The 19,927-nt window shown below is 41.5% G+C and overlaps 1 protein-coding gene across 1 annotated transcript in view; it reads left to right on the top strand.

The window, feature by feature from the left end:
* The first annotated feature begins 457 nt into the window (after positions 1 to 457).
* LOC114028002 (serine protease 42-like) overlaps positions 458 to 19,927 on the top strand; it is a 29,485-nt gene continuing 10,015 nt past the window's right edge. The window contains exons 1-3 of the mRNA XM_027842164.1: positions 458 to 733; positions 18,958 to 18,995; positions 19,108 to 19,337. Of these exons, the coding sequence (XP_027697965.1) occupies positions 458 to 733; positions 18,958 to 18,995; positions 19,108 to 19,337 (544 nt within the window). The remainder of the gene's footprint in view (positions 734 to 18,957; positions 18,996 to 19,107; positions 19,338 to 19,927) is intronic.

The raw sequence follows: 19,927 nt of genomic DNA, 5'->3' as shown, positions 1-19,927 counted from the left end.
AGAAGAAGGGGAAAAATACAGTAAAAAATGCACAGCAGAGGACAAAAGAAAACATACAAGAAAGCAAAGATGGACGGCTTTGAAAATAATGCTTTGGAAGGGGAAAATGCAATAAAAATGCACAGCAGAGGACAAAAGAAAACATACAAGAAAGAAAAGATGGACAGCTTTGAAAAAATATAATAACTATTTATTATGTAGGTTTTCTTGAAATGGAAATTTATTGCTTTGTATTGAATCCTCTCTTATGTTCTGCTGTGGACATGGCAATGTTTTCTTCTTTTCTTATTTTGCATTTAAGTTTAAAATAAATTTAAAAACTTAAAAAAGAATAAATATTCAGTCAGTTGAATTTTTCAAATGACCCATGGAAAGTCGGCCATCCCACATAATCTCCACCTCTTAGAGACTCCAGCTGTGGCTTCCCGGGTTGGGGGGCTGGTGTCCTCTTACCTACATGAGCCTATTGTCCCTTAGCATTAAAGATGAGGACTTTGTGCCGGTCTCTCTCTCAGGGGTATGCGAGAATGCAGCCTCTGAAAATGTCCAGGCAGGTCAGCGCCATGCTTGTTCTCTGGGGACCTCTTCTGGAAGAGGACGTGAATGGAAAGAGTCACAGCATTTGGACTTAACAGGTTGCCACAGCACGTTCACCCCAACAGCTCCCAAGCCCCTGCTCTCCCACCTGCCCGCAGAGCCCCAGAATCACAGAATCTTGGAGCAGGAAGAGGAGGTGAGCCCCTTGTTCACATTCCTGATGGTCAGCCATCCAGCCTGTGCTTGTGAAGCTCTGTTGACTGGAGACTCACTACCTCTCCAGGCAGTCTATTCTGCCTTAGGACAGCTTTTAGAAAGTTTGCCAGTATACTTATATGTATATTTAAGAACAGCTTTGAGCAACGAAGTCATTTTGACTATTATAAATACCCAAATTAACTACAAAGGACCTATGAAAGATGCTATCTGCATCCAGAGTAAGAACTGAAAAATGGAAGTACGTATAGAATGATTTTACATATATACATATATACACATACATATTTGTGTCTAATGGTAGCAATCTCTGGGAGAAGGAAAGAAAAAAGGAAAAAAAAGAATTTTATATGATAACTTTATTATATACTGATAAGTAGAAATATGTATAGAATGATTTTACATATATACATATATACACATATATATTTGTGTCTAATGGTAGCAGTCTTTGGGGGAGGGAAGAAAAAAAGAAATTTACATAACTTTATTATATATAAAAGGAATAGCAAGTTGTACATGATTGATTTGCAATTTCACGTACAATCATCTTTTAAAAATTATGCTATGTTATAGAAATACTTGTTTTATTCCAAAATTAAAAATAAAATACATTTTTTAAAAAAGGGAGAAAATTTGCCTGCATACCGGGAAGAAATCAGTTTCTCTACCACTTAAGGGAAGATAGGTTTAAGGCAGGAGGAGACCTTTGAGCCCATCTCGTCCTGCCCTTTCATTTTGTAGCTGAGGAAACCCAGAGAGGTTAACAAAACCGTCCAAGGGCGCACAGGTGGTGGAGCGAGCACTTTCACCCGTCGGACCTAATTCTGCCAGTACCTTTCCCCCCAGTGACGTGTCCCTACTGAAGGTCCCTGTTATTGTTGAGGGCACATCCATCCTTTCGTTCACGGTTTGGAACCTTGGCATCATCTAACACTCCTCCCGCTCAGCCCACGTCCGATCCGTTGCCAAAGCTTATTCTGCTTTCACAGTATCTCTCACACGGGTCCCTTTCTCTCTATTCACAGTCACGATTCTATCATAACCACAGAGCCTTATCATCTCGTGCCTGGACTGCTGCAGTAACCTTTTGGCTGATCACCCCGCCTCCCCACTGCAATCCATCCTGAAATCAATAAACATTTATTAAACACCCGCTATGTTCGAGGTATTGTGCTAAGCATTTAGAGGTGCAACACATTAAAGTGCTCTTCCTAAAGCACAGATCTGACCATGTCACCCCCTATTCAATACACTCCAGTGGATCCCTATGTTTGATCCAGAATCAAATATAAAATCCTCTATTTGTCTTTTAAAGCCCTTCGTAACCTGGACTTACCTGTGGGAGCCAGCTTCACAATCTTCTCACACCTTACTCCCCTTCCACAAAGTCTGATCCAGGGACCCTGCCCTCCTTCATATTCCTCCCACGAGACACTCTGTGCTTTTTGTTGGCTGTCCCCGTGCCTGGAGTGCTTTCCCTCCTCACCTCTACCTCTTGGTTTCCCTGGCCTTCTTCTAGACTCAGCTCAAATGCCACCTTATGCAAAATTGTCCTCTGTCTTCTCCCCTGTGGTTGTTGTTCAGTCATTTTCAGTTGTGTCTGACTCTTTGTAACCCCATTTGGGGTTTTCTTGGCAAAGACACTGGAGTGTTTGCCATTTCCTTCTCCAGCTCATTTTACAGATAAGGAAACTGAGGCAAACTTAAGTGACTTGCCCAGGGTCACACAACTAGGAAGCATCTGAGGCCAAATTTGAACTCAGGATGAGCAGTCTTCCTGACTCCAGGCCCAGCACTCTATCCATTGGGCCACCTGGCTGCCCCTTTTCTTCTCTCCTTTTCCTACCCAATTCATCCTTCACACGCTGCTAGACTTTATGCATGACTCTGGCCATGGAACTCTTCTGTTCAAAACTCTCCAATGGCTTCCTATTGCCTTCCAAGGGAACTTCCTACTCCTTGCCACCTTTCTGCTTACACGCCGTCATCCTGCTCTCTCGTGTACACTCTCTATGCCAATCCCGCGTGGATTTCTAGATGTTTCCTGTAGGCCCTCAGTACTTTCCCGCCTCTTGGCCTGCTCTTCCCTAAGCCTGAAAAACCGTCATCATTTTCTGGAATCCTACCTTAAAGGTCCAGCTCAAACTCTATGTTTTCTATGAAGCCTTTCCTTGATTCCTAGATTTAGAACCTCAGACACTGGTTAATCATAAGATCGTCTCCTCTCTCTGATCCATCCTCCGCACAGCTGCCAAAGTGATCTGGCAGGTCTGAGCATGCTACCCCCGTTTCCTTTCCCCAACTTAATCAACTCTAGTAACTCACGGCTGCCTCCGGGATCGGATTTAAGTCCCTCTGGCTTTTAAAGACCTTCACAACTTAGACCCCAACCTTCCCTCCCAGCCTTATTAGGCACCATTTCCCTTAACGTTCTCTACAATCCAGCCTAGCTGTGTGGACTTCCCGCTGTTCCTCCCGCTTCATCTTCCAGCTCAGTACCTTTGCTCCCCATGCTTGGAATGCACCCTCACCTCCACCCGCCTGTTAGGATTGCTTATTTTCCCTTCCAAATGTTAATTGAGTGAAACCTTTTCTGATTCCACCATCTCTTACTGCCCTTCTCTACCCCTCCCTGCATTGGTTTTGTTTTTCTTCTGCATATATATTGGGAGACTTGCACATATGTTGTATATAAACTTACTTTCACACGTGATATCTATCCAGACAGAAAGTAAGCTCCTTGAGGGCAGGTTCTGTTTCTCTTTAGTTTTTGTGATCTCCAGCACCTAGCACAACGCCTGATATATAGCAGGTATTCAATAATACCTGTTAATCGTTCCTGGCTTTACTGCTAAGACGGACCTCAGAGGTCATCTGGTCCAAACCCCTCCTTTTACTAGAAACTAAGGCCCAAGGACCCCTAAGTAGTAAATAGTAGAGACAGGGTTCAAACTCAGGTCCTCTGGCTGCAAATCTAGGGCTTTGACCGCTGTACCATAATCAAAAATGGTCTTTGCTTCATTCCAGAATTCATGGAGTATTGTGTACTTCCCTTATGTGCTTCTTAGAGTATATTGTACATTGTGGTTATTGTGAAATTATTTCATTGCACGTGCTGCTTCTCTCTCCCACCCCTCTGCCGCCATTTCTATTGTGATTTTCCCTAATAGTTTTGGATCTTCTCCATTGCCTAGTAGAGTGTTTTTTCTTATAGTTTGTGTGAGGGAAGGAAGTATACTGGGAGTCACCCTTCACGTGTAATTGGTATTTACACCATGTAGAAGAAATGTAACTGGATTACTGGGTAATGTATAGCAATGAATAGGGAAAGGGGGTAGAGGAAAGAAGGGGAACCAGGAGTGCCTTCCTAAAAGGTTCCCAGAGAAAGGACACTCCTTTCTCTTTAAAGTCTAGGCTTCTGGCTAGCCAATAATAAGAGTCTAGGGGAAATTTATTCTAAGTGAAGAATCTAGGAGTGTAAGCCTTCCAAAAGGGCGCTCCTATCTCTCTTAACTCTCTACTTGTCTAATGGGAAAGATTACGACTCTCGTGTGTGCCAAATTTCCCTCTTTGCTTTTGTTTCTCCTGCTGGTCACCTTGGGCTGGCTTGGAAGAGTGCTGCAGGTGGCTCTACCCACTTGGGGAGTTTCTGGGGAAAGGCTATTGTTTAGCCAATTTCCTGCCTGGTACCTGCCCCCACAATAGTTCAGTCTGTAGCAGTGCTAGCAGATTGTGTTGGCTCCCACTTCTATTGGCCAAATAGAATCACACAAACCAAGATAAATGAGATAAAAATGTGTGGTTTTTTTTTTTCAATTTAGCAGAGGATAATCCAACAGCATAAGGGACAGATGTACAAAGGCAAGGCGAGTAAGAAGCACTGGCCAACACAGTCCACTGGGAATACTACAGTCAATGTTAAACACTTTTGACTACAAAGGTGGGAAAAGGCATTTCTAGAACAGGAGAGACAGAAACACAGAGTGACTTCCTCCCTGGTACCTCATTGTAATTTTTTTTTTTTTTTTTTTTTGGTGAGGCAATCAGGGTTAAGTGATTTGCGCAGGGTCACTAGTAAGGGGCAAATATCTGAGGCTGAATTTGAACTCAGGTCCTTCTTACTCCAGGGCTGGTGCTTTATCCACTGCACCACCTAGTTGCCCCCATTGTATTTGGCCACTGTACCAGCCCACATCATCAGGTGCTGGTCATAGTCTCTTTCAATGAAGGACCTGGGTCACCTGGGCACCAGCATCTCTCCACATTGTCCCAAAGATAAAGGACATGCCCACATACCACACTATGTCTCTTGTCATCTTCTGACGCCTTTCTCTTCACAAATAATCACAGAAGCCGGTGTGATCCTGGGAAAGTAACTGAATCTTTATGGCTTTCTCAATATAGGACCAGACTTTAGGATAGGACCATTCCAGGCAAAGCAACATTCCTTGCCTGTGCCAGAAATCTTGCAGTCCCTTGCAAAAATGGAGACAGGATATGTTTAGAAGCTATACCTGTGCAACCACAAAAATAAGCATCAACATTTCCAAGAATAAGGATTGTTTTCCTAGTGTCTCAAAGAATATCCCCTCCACTGTCAGAGGCCATATCTGGTTCAGAAAGTCTTTGCACAACTGGAGCATTTTCCCACTGTCTGTTGAGGTCAATGTTCATCACTCTCTCTACCTCTTCAACAGAAAGTCCAACTAACTCCTGTGATGAATTATCTAGATAGGGCCCCCTCTACTCTCTGGGGCTATTCCATGTTCAGACAAGTTGCCCAGCCCTTCAACTGCTGCAGACGCATTAGCTTTCCATCTGCTGATGAGCTCCCGAGCCCCTTGAATACCAAGGCTCTCAATAGAACTCTATTTCCTGATTGAATGTCTTGACAACATACTTTAGCATTGTGTCGTCTGTGGTTTCTGGAACAGCTCTTGTAAACTGAAATTGTGGAGAAATAGTTGAACCCTTTTGACTTTTCTCTCAGCTGAGAGGTGTATTGATTGGAAGCATTTGTATCATCTTGTTCACCCTGATACTTCTGAGAACAAATCAATAGGTGAGCCTGGCTCCCACCCAAACATGAGCAAGCATGTATAAAGTCTGTAGCAGGGGCAGCTAGGTGGTTCAGTGGATAGAGCACCGGCCCTGAAGTCAGGAGGACCTGAGTTCAAATCCGGCCTCAGACCAAACACTTGACACTTACTAGCTGTGTGACCCTGGGCAAGTTACTTAACCCCAATTTCCTGAAAAAAAAAAAAAAAGAAATGTGGAACACCATTTTTGGTGGAATTATGGTCCTGCACTAGGAAGGAAACATACTGACTCTGCTGAGATTTTTGTTCTGTTCTCAGAGCTCTCGACATGTGTAGCAGCGTGTGGTTTTGATGCTCAGAATGGGGATGTCCTTGAGGATAATAAATTCTAAGCTTGCCAGTACCTGCTGAAGCTGACCTTACCTTTTCTCAATGTCTAGGCTTTGGTCAGAGCAGAACCTGGGACGGAGTCCATGCATTGAAGAGAAAATGCTTTTCCTATAATGTTGTAGCAATTGTACATGCTTTCTAGCTTCTGGTTGGATATGCTTGTGCCGAGGGGGCCCAGCACTCTGGGTCTCAGGCCCTTTTTTGCATTTTCCTCATTGGCATTCAGACTGCTGCTGCCATTGTGGAAGGAGCCCTTACTTAGATATCCAGACCTTTCCCTGGTAGTGGGGATTCAGCGGCGGCCTAAGCCCCAGGAAACTAAGCTCCACAATCTGGCCTCCTAGGGAGTGGAATGACATGGTCAGACTCGTTCTTTAGCAGCATCATTTTGGCCATTGTATGGCAGATGGACTGGAGAAGGGAGATACTTGAGGTTGGGAAAAACCATTAAGAATCCCAGTAGGCTGTTGTCCTATATCTCAGGCCTTTTCTTCTTCACTGGTGTTCAGAATGCTGCTGTCAGAGTGGAAAGAGCCCTGGATTTAGAGATCCGGACTCAAAAATTTAGAAACCTGGGTGTCCAGACATTCCTCAGGGTCAGCCTGTCTCATAGGACCAACACGCAAACTGAAGAAGCCCTTTTCAAAGGCTGAGTCTACGATCAGACCTTTTGACCTCTCCCTTAACCAGCACCGACTCTGTTCGTTACAAATTACAGGGTCCCTCAAATTGCCTAGAAAATAGAGAGGAAGCCAGGCCAGCCGCAGCTGGGGCTCCCTCTCCTATGCTTCCCACCCTGTCTCAGGCCCCCTCTATATTTGTGCTTCATACTCTCCACCCTGCCCCAGCCTCTGTTTTCAATTGAAATATGTTTCCAACTACTCCTGGTGTTTGCTTTTCTGGTCAAACAAGATCTCTCCTTCCTCCTGGACTTGACTCTGCACTAACCCCCAATTAACTCCCAGACAGACTGGGAATTCTCAGAATAAGCTTTCTCTGTCTCTGTCTCTCTGTCTCTCTCTGTCTCTGTCTCTCTTTCTCTCACACATACATTCACTCACACGTCGCTCCTCCCAGGGCCGCACTAGGTAGCTACCTTCAGGTGTGACCTTAGGGTTCTAAGACCCAGCTCTTACGGAAAAACCACCTTCGTCTCCCAGAGACTAATGGCTGAACTCTCACGGCTAACTCTTAACTCCTCTAGCTCTCAGTGAAGAGCTTTGTCCCCTGTTGGTATCCCAGTTCCCCTGGGGTGGTCTTTCTGTGAGTTGATATTAGTTATTTTAGTGTGAAAGTACCAAGTGGAAGGAAGACCAGCTGAGGAGCCTGGACCTTGGTGCTAATGCGGCAGGACCTTGGGTAATTGATAACCTCTCTGGGGCTCAGTTTCCTCACATGTAGAGTGGCGAGTTTGAACCAAGTGGCCTGGGAGGTCCCTGCTTGCTCTAGACCGAGGTGAGAAGAGGTGCCCTTGGGCAGAGAAGAGAAGAAAGTCAACAGACAGTGGGGGGTGGGGGCAGCAGGAAAGACAAACTTTACAATTTCATCTTGGGTCAACCCTGCATATGCACGTCGTCATTTACAGAGCATCCACTCATGCTCGTAGCTATACAAATTTGCACAAAAGGTACATATTTATACATTTATACAATCTTAACTGGGCAGCTATATGGCACCGTGGAAAGAGTGTCAAGCCTGGACTCAGGAAGACCTAAGTTCATATTCTGCCTCAGATACAAGCTATGTGACCTGGGGCAAGTCACTTAATCCTATTTGCCTCAGTTTCCTCATCAGTAAAATGAGCTGGAGAAGGAAATGGCAAACTACTCCAGTATCTTTACTAAGAAAAACTCCAAAATGGGGTCACAAAAAGTTGGACGTAACTGAAACGACTGAATAACAACCACACAATCTTAACTAAAGTCACGCCAACCCACATACAAACACCCACAGAATTACCCTCACATACATTTTCCCATATACCAATTCTTACATACACCTACTAACCCTGTCCCTCTACTCTCCTGCTCCACACCTACCCTCTCGTACACCCTGCAATGCTCAAACATAAAGACACACCCCCCCCCCCCCGGTCCCCCCCCCCCTCCCTGGAATACGCTTCCAGTCTCTCACACACCCACACCGACACACATGTATGTGCACAGACTCTGTCCCACATATAGTCACACACACACACACACACACACACACACACACATCCCCAGGAAAAGTTTACTTTCTGCTTCACTTCTTTTAGGGCTGGGGTCATGAGCCTTTCTGTTCCTTTCACAGCTCATGGTGGAAACCACAAAGGAGTCACACCAGGATGAGCTCACCACCCACGGCCTGCCCATCTGGCTTGCCTACCATTCCCCCAAAGTTGAATAACTCTTTCCAGATGGACCTGGCCTTCCCTCTCACCCAGGGAGAAGAGAACAGGCCATTGTAGCTGCTTCCAACCACGGGACATTCCCCAGGGTCAGCCTATCCCATAGGACTAGCTGGCTGACTGACTGACGTAGGGAATGATAGAGGTGGGGGAAGCTTGGCCTCACCCTTAGGGAGCCCCTATCTGATCATAGAAGACTGTCTGCCTTAAGGGAGCCCATAGTAATAGGGTAGAGGAACACCCCCAAGATACAGACCAAAAGACATGTATATACAAATGAGTGGGCACCGGATCCAGGAACATTGAAGGGAAGAACAAGCAAAATAAAGATGGAATTAATCAGGGAAGGCTTCCTTGAGGAAGTGGTGTTTTTGTTTTTGTTTTTGAGTGATGCAGTCAGGGTTAAGTGACTTGTCTAGGGTCACACAGCTAGTAAGTATCATGTGTCTGAGGCCAGATTTGAACTCAGGTCCTCCTGACTGTAGGGCCAATGCTCTATCCACTGTGCCACCTAGCTACCCCTGGTGGTTTTTTTAATTTTAAAATTTTATTTTCAGTTCTAAATTTTCTCCCTCCACCCCCCACAATATGGCTAATGTGGAAATATGTTTTGCACAACTTTATATGTATAACGGGTACTATATTTCTTGCATTCTCAATGGGTAAGGAAGGGGGTAAAGGAGGGAGAAAGCAAGAAAAATTAAGTGAAAAAATATGCTTCAGTCTTCACTCTTGAGTCCATGAGTTCTCTCTCTGGAGGTGGATGGCATTTTTCATCCTAAGTTCTTTGGAATTGTTGTGGATCATTGTCTTGATCAGAGTAGCTAAGTCTTCCATTGATCATTGTTACAGTGTTGCTGTTATTGTGTACAACGTTCTCTTGGTTCTGCCCACTTCACTTTGCATCAACTCATGTAAGTCTTCCCAGGTTTTGCTGAAACCATCCCCCTTGTCATTTCTTATAGCACAATTATATTCTATCACAATTATATACTACTGCTTGTTCAGCCATTCCCCAACTGATGGGCATCCTCTCAATTTGCAATTCTTTGCCACATCAAAAAGAGCTGCTATAAATATTTTTGTACATATAGGTCCTTTCTTTTTTCTTTGATCTCTTTGGAATATATATGTAGTAGTGGCATTGCTGGGTCAAAGGATATGCATAGTTTTATTGTCCTTTGGTCATAAATCCAAACTGTTCAAATGATTAGACCAGTTCACAACTCCACCAACATTGTCTCAGTTTTTCTACATCCCCTCCAGTATCTGTCACTTTCTTTTTCTGTCTTGTTAGTCAATCTGATGGGCCGCAAGGTGGCAAGAAGGCATTTTAAACCGGGATTTGAAGATATCTTATACTGAATTGAGAGAGGGGAGGCATTTACAGACATAAAAGAAGAATGGCAAGGAAAGAGACATAATGCTTGTCCCAATCTCAGTTCCTTTTTCTGCCTTCTCATGTCCCGCCACCTTATTTCTTTCTACCTTGCCTGAGTTTCTAGAGCTAGAAGAGCAAGCAGCTTTTGGTCGTTTTGTCTCTTGGCAAAAGAATGCTTGTCGCCTTTCCCTCACACTCATGCTGATTGGAGAGACTGTTTTACAACACAAGCTTTGGCTTGAGATCTTCCCCTCTTCAATAATTTTTTTTTTATAAATGTGATTTTGCCGCTGTGGATATTCTCCTCACACTTGAATCAATGGAGAACTATGAAGAATTATGATCAACTTTGGCGGAAACAATTCATCTACTTGTGGCCAATCTTCTGGTAAGAAGGACTCACTGCTGGAAATGATGTTAATGAGTTTCCATGTCCTTACCCTGGCCCAACCTATCATCCCTCCCCCCGGTCATTTACCCGTAATCACTGGGATCTAATATAAAAACAGGGACATGGCTAGTGCCTTAGGTTCCCACATACCAGGCTGGAATGAGTGGGTAGGAAGTGACCTGGGCTCCTCATCTGACTTCATCATCCCCTGGGTGTCTGATCCTGTAGAGTTTGCTTGGCCTCATTCTCCCCCCCAACCTCCAGCCCAAGAGGGGGAAAATCTCCCTTTTTTTCAGCAGAGAAGTTTACAAGGACCAATGAAATTATCTGAGAGATGAGAAGCAACTTTGAAGTCTAAGGAAGGAAAACAGCTGGAATAATGCCCACTCTTCTTCCTCCTCCTCCTCCTCCACGAAGCCTATTCAGATTATTGGGGGAAGGAGAGAGTTGACTATCCTATTGGACCCTGTCTGGATCTCAAACTCCCCCCCCCCCCCCCCATCCCCTTATAGTTTTCCACCCCTAAGCAGCCTGGACCGTGACCTATATGGATACTCCAATAACAATTACGACTGCATTCTCCCTGGCCTGTTTGCTGGCTCCCCACCAGCTAGTCCCAGTCAAAGCCAAAACCCATTGTTATTCTTTTTTGGAACAAATGCCATATTTTCTACTGGAAAAGAATATAGCCAAGGCCTCCTGTTTTTAATAATAATTAACTGGTCTTTCCCCGAAATCCAGTCTGCCACTGAAGGTTGACCTCACTGGGAGGTTTGCAATGGGCAGGGGAAGGGGGCAGGACAAAGAGGTTTAAGAGCCCAATGTTCTCTCCTTGGGTGACCACACAGACTAGAAAGATCTTCCCCCCAAGGTAAAAAGTCATGGTCTGGGGTTAGGGTACTTCAAGTGCTGTGGAATTTTCAGAGTGCTTTCTTCACAATGACCCTTTAAGGGGCATAGTATAAAGATTGCTATGCCTATTTTACAGATAAAAAGACTAAGAAAAAGTGACTTTAGAAAGAAAAAGTGACTTTCCCAATGTCATAGTCTCATAGGTTCGTAAATCTAGAACTAGAAAAGCTCTCAGATACCATTGACTCCAATTCTCTCATTTTACAGATGAGGAGACTGAGGAACAAGGAGAAGGGAGGTAGGTGTTGAGTGTAGATTAAGGGGGGAATTACTCACAAATTACAAATATCAGTAATAAATTACAAATTTTTAAACTACAAAACAAATTACAATTTCAGAGGATGTAGGAAATAACAATAAAAAAGAATAAATAGGAAATCTGAGGTTAATAATTGGGTGAGGGGAAGAGAGGAACAGGGGAATAAAAGCAGATTGCATCAAATATGGATTACTTGTGTTGGGCACAATTTTTTCTCACCAACTTCTTTTTTTGTAAAGAAAGGATGGTGGTGGGGTGCAAAGAGATGAAAAAGTATGAGGATATTATGGAAGGAACTAGAAAGTTAATAATCATTACTGTGAACACAGATGGGATAAACTCACCCACAAAATGAATGAGGGTAGCAGAATGGATTAGAAAGTAGAATCTAACAATCAATGTGTTGTTTACTGGAAACACACTTGAAACAGAATCACATTAGGTCAAAATAAGTGGCTAGAGCAAATCTATTCTGTTTCAGGTGAACTCAAAAAAGCAGGTATAGCAATTATTATCTCAGACAAATCAGGAATAAAAATAGGCTTTATTAAAAGAGATAAACAGAGAAATCACATTATGCTGAAAGGCAACATAGATGGCGAATGACAAAGCATCTAAATTCTTAAAGGAAAAGTCAATCAATTTATAGGAAGAAAAAAAGATAGTAAAACTGTAAGAGTTGTGGAGCTCAATGTACTCTTTTCAAACAAATCTAACAAAAAGATAAAGAAAGAAGCCAAGGACCTGAATAGAATTTTAGAAAGTTTAGATATTCTACATCTCTGCAAACAACTGAATGGGAATAGAAAGGGCTATACATATTTCTCATCTATGTTTAGGACTGTAACAAAAACTGACCATGTACTATGGCATAAAAACCTCAACAAAAAATGCAGAAAAATATCAATGCTAAACATATATCTTGCCAACCATGATATAATAAAAATTACATTCAATAAAGGGCTTTGAAAAATGGATTTAAATAATGGGAAACTGGCATAGAGGGCAGAGCACCGGCCCTGAAGTCAGGAGGACCTGAGTTCAAATCCGGCCTCAGACCAAACACTTGACACTTACTAGCTGTGTGACCCTGGGCAAGTCACTTAACCCCAGTTGCCTAAAACAAAAAAACCAAAAACATAAATAATTGGAAATGAAATAATTTAGCCCTAGAGAATTGGTCAAAAAGCAGTAATAGAAACAAGAGAAAATTTCATCAAAGAGACAATAGACAAAAACTTTTAGGATGCATTCAAAGCAATTTCCTGAGGGGAAATTTTATATTCCCAGACATTTCATTAACAAAAAGAGAAAGGGCAGATTAATGACTTAGGCATGCAACTAAAAATACTCTAGAAAACCAACAATTTTTTTAAAAAACTGACTAAGAATGAAAGTAGACATGTATTATAAAACTCAAAGAAAAAATTTTAAATTAAAAGAAAAAATTGATTGATTAATTGATTGTCATTTGATTTGAATTAGTGATTATTTATTTATTATAATTAAATACTGAATATTGAATTATATATAAAATATATCAATATTGAATTATTGATTGAATTGATTAATAGAATTAGAAGCTGCTTGGCTTTTTTTTAAACCACAATAAAAGAGATAAGCCATTATCCAGTCTGATGAAAAAGAGAGAAAAGAAAACCAAATTGTTAGTATCAAAAATGAAAAAGGAGAATTCATAACAAATGAATAAGAGAAAAAGAAATTATTAAAAAGTTTTACCAAATATAAATCAACAAAACTGGTAACTTAGATGAAATGGATTAATATTTACAAAAATACAAAATACTAAGATTAACAGAACAAGAAATAAATTGTTTAAATAAGCTAATATTAGGGGAAATTGAATAAGTCATAGAGGTAGTCCCAAAAGGGGAGGGAAAGCCCAAGACAAGATGGAACTAATGTGAATTCTATCAAACATTCAAAGAACAATGAATTTCAAAATTTTATATATATAGCGCTCCATAGATTTCCCTACAAGATTGCTTTCTGTCAGCCATTATGGCTCAGGAATTTATACTGTGTGGTAATGAAGTCATTTGATTGGCTCCTGAGCGGGAACTCCATGTATATAATCAAGGTATGATCACCAATCCTTCAGCCTTCTCTTCCTGCCTACCTTGAACTATAAGGATTCTGAGATATTTGGAGGGTTGGATGGGGGCAGGGAGGGGAAAAGGAGTAAAGAGGAAGGTACACTTCTACTTACCAGCCACAAATTGTGAATTCATGGACTCCTGGTCCAACTTGTAAATAGAATGGGGTCATCTCCTGTTTATATCTCCTTTGGAACAGATCTGAAAAGGGAACTGGTATCTTAGAAAAAGATTGGCAGGAAGGAAAATGGCTAATTAATAACATTCATTAAAAAAAAAACTGCAAGTGTTCCAACTAGCCCCAAACATTAGTTTCTGAACTGATTGTACTAGTGATAAGTCATTGGATTTCATTCTGTCACCTTATGATTCTTCATTGCTTAGAATTTCCTCTTCTATGTGAGAATAAAACTATCTCTTCTATATCTCATTCATGTTTGTGCTCTGGGTGTCTTTTTTTCCCCCTCCCTCCTCCCTGCCCCATTACTAGGGAAAACCCCTTAGATTCAAGCCAAAAGTAAAATGTTCTCAGAGCAGCTAGAGAAGCTCACACTATATTCCATAATAAGCTCCAATTGGATACATGACCTAGATATAAGAGGCCATAAACACATTAGAAGAGCAAAGAAGAAAATATCTTTTGCTACTATGGATAGGGGGTGAGTTCATAAACACACAAAGAATAGAGAGGATCACAGAAAAGAAAATGGACAATTTTGATAGCATGAAATTTAAAAGTTTTGCACAAACAAAATCAATGCAGTTGAAATGAGAAGGGAAAATCAGACATAGATCAACATATCACACCACACACCAAGATAAGCCCAAAATGGATAAATGATTTAGACATAAAGGATATTGTCAAAAGCAAATTAGGTGAACCTGGGAGAAATTACCTGTCAGATCTATGGATAATGACCAAGCAAGAAATAGAGAGGCTCACAGGAGGTAAAATGGATAATTTTGATTTCATGAGATTAAAGGTTTTTTATTGTTTTTGCACAAACAAAACCAATACAGCCAAAATTAGAAGAAAAGTAGGAAACCAGGGGAAATTTTGCAGAAAGTTTGTCTGATAAAGTTCTCATTTCTCAACTATATAGAGAACTGAGCCAAATTTATAAAAATAGGAGCCATTCTCCAATTTATAAATGGTCAAAGGATACAAACAGGAAGTTTTCAGAGAAAGAAATCAAAGCTACCAATAAATATATTGAAGATGCTCTAAATCACTAATAATTAGAGAAGTAAAAATTAAAACAATTCTAAAGTATCACCTCATACCCATAAGATTAATTAAGATGACAGAAAAGGAAAACGACAAATCCTGGATGGGACAGAGGAAAATAGGTACACTAATACACTGTTGGTGGAGCTAAGTAGTCCAGCCATTTTGGAGAACAGTATAAAACTATGCTGAAAGGGCTACAAAACAGTGAATGTCCTTTGATCCAGAAATATCACTACTAGGTTTATACTCTAAGGAGATCAAAGAAAAAACATTAATGCAACTCTTTTTGTGATAGCAAAGAATTAGAAACCAAGGGGATGCCCATCAGTTGGGGAATGGCTGAGCTGTGGTATATGAATGTGATAAAATACTATTATGCCATAAGAAATGATGAAGGGGATTGTTTCAGAAAAACCTGGGAAAGCCTATACGAACTGATGCAAAGGGAAGTGATGGTGACTAGGTGAAGCAGTGGATAGAGCAATGGATTAGGAATCAGGAATATTAATCTTTCTGAGTTCAAATCTGGCCTCAGACACTCACTAGCTTTGTGATGCTAGGCAAGTCACTTAACACTGTTTGCCTCAGTTTCCTCATCTGTAAAAATGAGATGGAGAAGGAAATGGCAAGTCATTCCAGTATCTCTGCCAAGAAAACCCCAACTGGTGTCACAAAGAGTTGGACACAACTGAAATTATGGGACAACAACAAAAATAACAAAGCAAAGTGAGCAAGAGAACAATTTACACAGTAACAGCAATATCATAAGGAAAATCAACTGTGAAAGACTCACGATATAAAATGCTATCCCACTTCCAGGTGGAGAACTGATGGATTCAGTGCAGATTGAAGCATATTTTTTCCTTTATTTTTATTTTTTAAAATATATGGCCAATGGAGAAATGTCTTGCATGACTGTATATGTATAATGAGTATCATATTTCTTGCCTTCTCAATGGAGCGAGGAAAGAGTGTAGGGAAGGAGAGAATGTGAAACGAAAAATAACCATAAAATTCAAATTTAAAAAATAAGAAATGAGAAGACAAACAATTAGAGAAAAATCTTTGCAGTGTGTTTCTCTGATACTAAAATATATAAGCAATGGATTCAAATATAGAAGAATGAGAGCCATTCCATAGTAGTTAAATGATCAAAGGATATGAACAGGTAATTCTTAAAGGAAGAAATCCAAGTTCTCAACAGCCATATGAAAAACATGTTCCATGTCACTAATAATTAGAGAAGTGCAAATTAAAACAACTCTGAAATTCCCACTCCCACACTCATCAGATTGGCAAAGATGACAAAAAAAGGAAAAAAAAAAACTGTCAACTAGACCGAAGGAAGACAGACACAATGGTGCTCTGTTGGTGAAACTGTGAGTTGATCCATCTATTGTGGAAAGCAATTTGTAACTATGTCCCCAAAGTCACTCAACTGAAACTTTGATTTAGCAGTACCACTACTAGGCCTATACACCAAAGAAATCAAAGAAAGAAGAAAAAATGTTCCATTTCTACAAAAATATTTATAGCACCTTTTTTTTAACAGCAAAGAATTGTAAACAAAAAAGATGTCCATCAATTGAGGGATGGCCAAGTTATGATATATGAGTGTAATGGAATATTAATCCTCAATAAGAAGTGACTAAAGAAATAGTTTCAGTGATATCTGAGACAACTTGTGTGAAGTGAGCTGAACCAGGAAACAATTTATATAGTAACAGTAACATAGTAGAGAAAACCAATTTTGTAGGTCTCAAGAACTCTGATTAATGCAATGACCAATCATAATTCCAGAGGATGGATGGTGAAGCAGGCTTACACACCTTCTGATGGGGAGGTAATGGATTCAAGGTGCAGAATGAAGCATATCATACATTTTTTTGCACATAGCAAATGTGTGATTTCTTTTCCTTAGGATAAAGTTATGGACATTGGCATAGGAAACTCCCAGGTGAGGAAATTTCCTCTGTGCAACTTCTCTATGAATTATAGTCCTAGAAAGTCACCTGGAACATTGAGAAGTTAAGTGATTTGCCCCAGGTCACACAGCCAGTAGATAACAGGGAGGATGTGAACCTAGATCTTCTTGACTTCCAGATCAACCCTCAATCTGTTATGCCAAAGCTGCCACTCATTGTTTTGTTTCACTGTACTTATTTGTTATAGGTATGGTGGTTTTTTTTCTCCAAAATAAAGATTTACAGCTTTCCAAAATTTTATTTTTCTGTTTTACTTTATATATGGAAATGTTCGTTTTGTGAGTTTATTACACTCATAGTAAGCAATATCAGTTACACAGGTATAAGGCCAGGGAAATGCAAACTTAACATAAAATAACATGGAGGTGTTTGGGGAGGATCTTAGTCAAATAAAAACTCAGGGTGAACTAATAGTATGATCTTGTTACTGAAAAAGTTAATGTGATTTTGGGCTGCATTCAAAGATATTCAGAAAGAATGAAAAGATGACAGTCACACTGTCCTCTGCTCAGATCACATCTGGAGAATTGGGTTCAGGATTGGGTTCCACCATTTTAAGACAGGTGTCAGCACACTGGTGGATGTCCACAGAACAGTGATCAGAACAGTCTAAGACATGGAAACAGTATAATTGTAGTCCCAGTTTAAAGAACTGAGGATGGTTAGCCTGGAGAAGAAAACACAGGAGGTCCAAGATAGTGGCCTTGAAGTATTTGAAGAGATGTAGAAGAAAGATTAGACATTCCAGGAACAAGGGGAAGGAATAGGAAAAACAATTTTCAGCACAAATCTCACTTTTTACAGGAAGCCTTTCCTGATTCCCTTAACTCTAGTGCCTTCCCTCTCTTGGTTATTTCCAGTTTATCCTGAATATAGTTTGCTTATACATAGTTGTTTGCATGTTGCTTCCCCCCATTATTAGACTATGAGTTTCTTGAAAGTAAAGACTTGTCTTTTACTCTTCTTTGTATCACTCGGCACATAGTAGGTGCTTAATAAGAGTTGACACAATACAAGAAAGACCTTTTAAAAAACCCAACAAATTTATTATTTATTTTTAACATTCATTTTTTAAAAAAATTTGAGTTCGGAATTCTTTCCTAACCACATTCCCCTCCCCAACCCATTGAGAAGGCAGGAACTTGGTGAGGGTCCCCCCCTTCCATATTCAGAGGGGTCTGCTGGGATCTAGGGGAACAGAAAAGAATGTGCATTTATTAAGCCCCTACTGTGTGCTAAGAGCTTTACAAATATTGTCTTATTTGAGACCATGAGGTTTTAGGGGAGATGAGGCACATTGTTGGGGACAGATGTCATGGGGCAAAGTAGAGCTGGATTTGGGAGAGATGGGAGGGAGGTGAACCTAGGGTGGGGTTGGGGGTCATTGTCCTCAGGGCAGCTGGAACAGATGGGAAACTCAGCTGGATGGAAGAGGAGAAAGGGGGGAGAAAGGGGGATTGATTAGGAAGACGGGGACACAGACCTACAGTCCAAAAAATCAATTATACATGCGAAATCATGTAAAACAGATTTCTATATTAGCCATGTTTGGAAAAAACAAAGCACAAAAAATAGAGCGAAAAAAATATGCTTCAATTTGCACTTCACATTTCATCAATTCTCCCTGTGGCTGTAGATAGTACTTTTCATCATAAGTCCTTCAGAATTGTCTTAGATAATTGTCTTGATCAGATCAGAGTAGCTAAGTCTTTCACAGTTGATAATCCTTAACAAAATTGCTGTAACTGTGTACAATGTTCTCCTGGTTCTGCTCACTTTCACTTTGTATTAGTTCATATAAGTTTTCCCAGGCTTTTCTGAAACCATCCTGTTTGTCATTTCTTATAGCACAAAAGTATTCCATCACAATCATATACCACAAGAAAGACCTTTTAGTAACAACTTCATAAAAATAAATTTAATTTAATGATGATTTAAGTTGCCCAACAGCAGATTGGTAGTCACTGTAGGAGAATGAGATTTGCAGGGGCAGGATGACTTGCCCACTGGGAGTTGAATATTGGATTAGAAGACCTCTCAGGTTCTTCCACCTGTGAGATTCTGAAATGATGCCCGCTTTCCGCAAAGATGCTCTTTTGGTCCTTAGAGGTCTCCAGCACTAGGGGGCTCTGCAGAGAGGGGACTGTGAGATCCCCAGCACTAGGGGGCTCTGTACAGAGTCCTCTAGCACTAGGGATTTTGATTACTAGGGGGCTCTGTAGAAAGGGAGGGTGCAGGAAGGTTCTGGGTTCCCCAGTGCTAAGAAGAGCCTTGGGAAAGGGACATTGGGGGCAGCTGAGCGAGTTATGGTTACTGGGGCTTCTGGGAACCCACCCCACCCTCCCTATGGTCTCCCCTGTCCTAAGGGGGCAGGGCTATCTATGGGGCTGCTGAGGGTTGGGGGTCTGCATCTTACAGCCCCCCTAGGGCCTCTGCTCTCCTTGCTGCTGCTGCTGCTGCTGCTATTCGTGCCATACAGTGAACCTGGTGAGGGTACCCCCTTCCATATTCAGAGGGGTCTGCTGGGATCTAGGGGAAGAGAAAAGGATGTGCATTTATTAAGCCCCTACTATTGTCTTATTTGAGACCATGAGGTTTTAGGGGAGATGAGGTACATTGTTGGGGACAGATGTCATGGGGCAAAGTAGAGCTGGATTTGGGAGAGATGGGAGGGAGGTGAACCTGGGGTGGGGTTGGGGAGGGGGGGCATTGTCCTCAGGGCAGCTGGAACAGATGGGAAACTCAGCTGGATGGAAGAAGAGAAAGGGGGGAGAAAGGGGATTGATTAGGAAGATGGGGATACAGACCTACAGTCCAAGAAAATGCAGGATATTCATTGCTGCTATTCATTCATTGGCCCAGGTTATGTTTTCTCCCCTCTCCCATCCATTTGATATCTATGGGATACAGTGACCCACTTTCTGTCCATCAGTTATTTTCAGGGACTTGAGCCTCCTGTGTGTGGGGCCTTGGGAGGAGAAACAGTTGTGAGATACCTGAGCCTCGATGAATCCATGGGTTGGCTTATGGAGGGCTGGGAAGTAGAAGAAAGTAGAGATATGCCCCCCTTCCCTAAT

This window comes from Vombatus ursinus, unplaced genomic scaffold (genome assembly GCF_900497805.2).
Source record: "Vombatus ursinus unplaced genomic scaffold, bare-nosed wombat genome assembly UNPS02014867.1, whole genome shotgun sequence".
Classification (NCBI taxonomy): domain Eukaryota; kingdom Metazoa; phylum Chordata; class Mammalia; order Diprotodontia; family Vombatidae; genus Vombatus; species Vombatus ursinus.
This window is presented reverse-complemented; position numbering and strand designations above follow the sequence as displayed.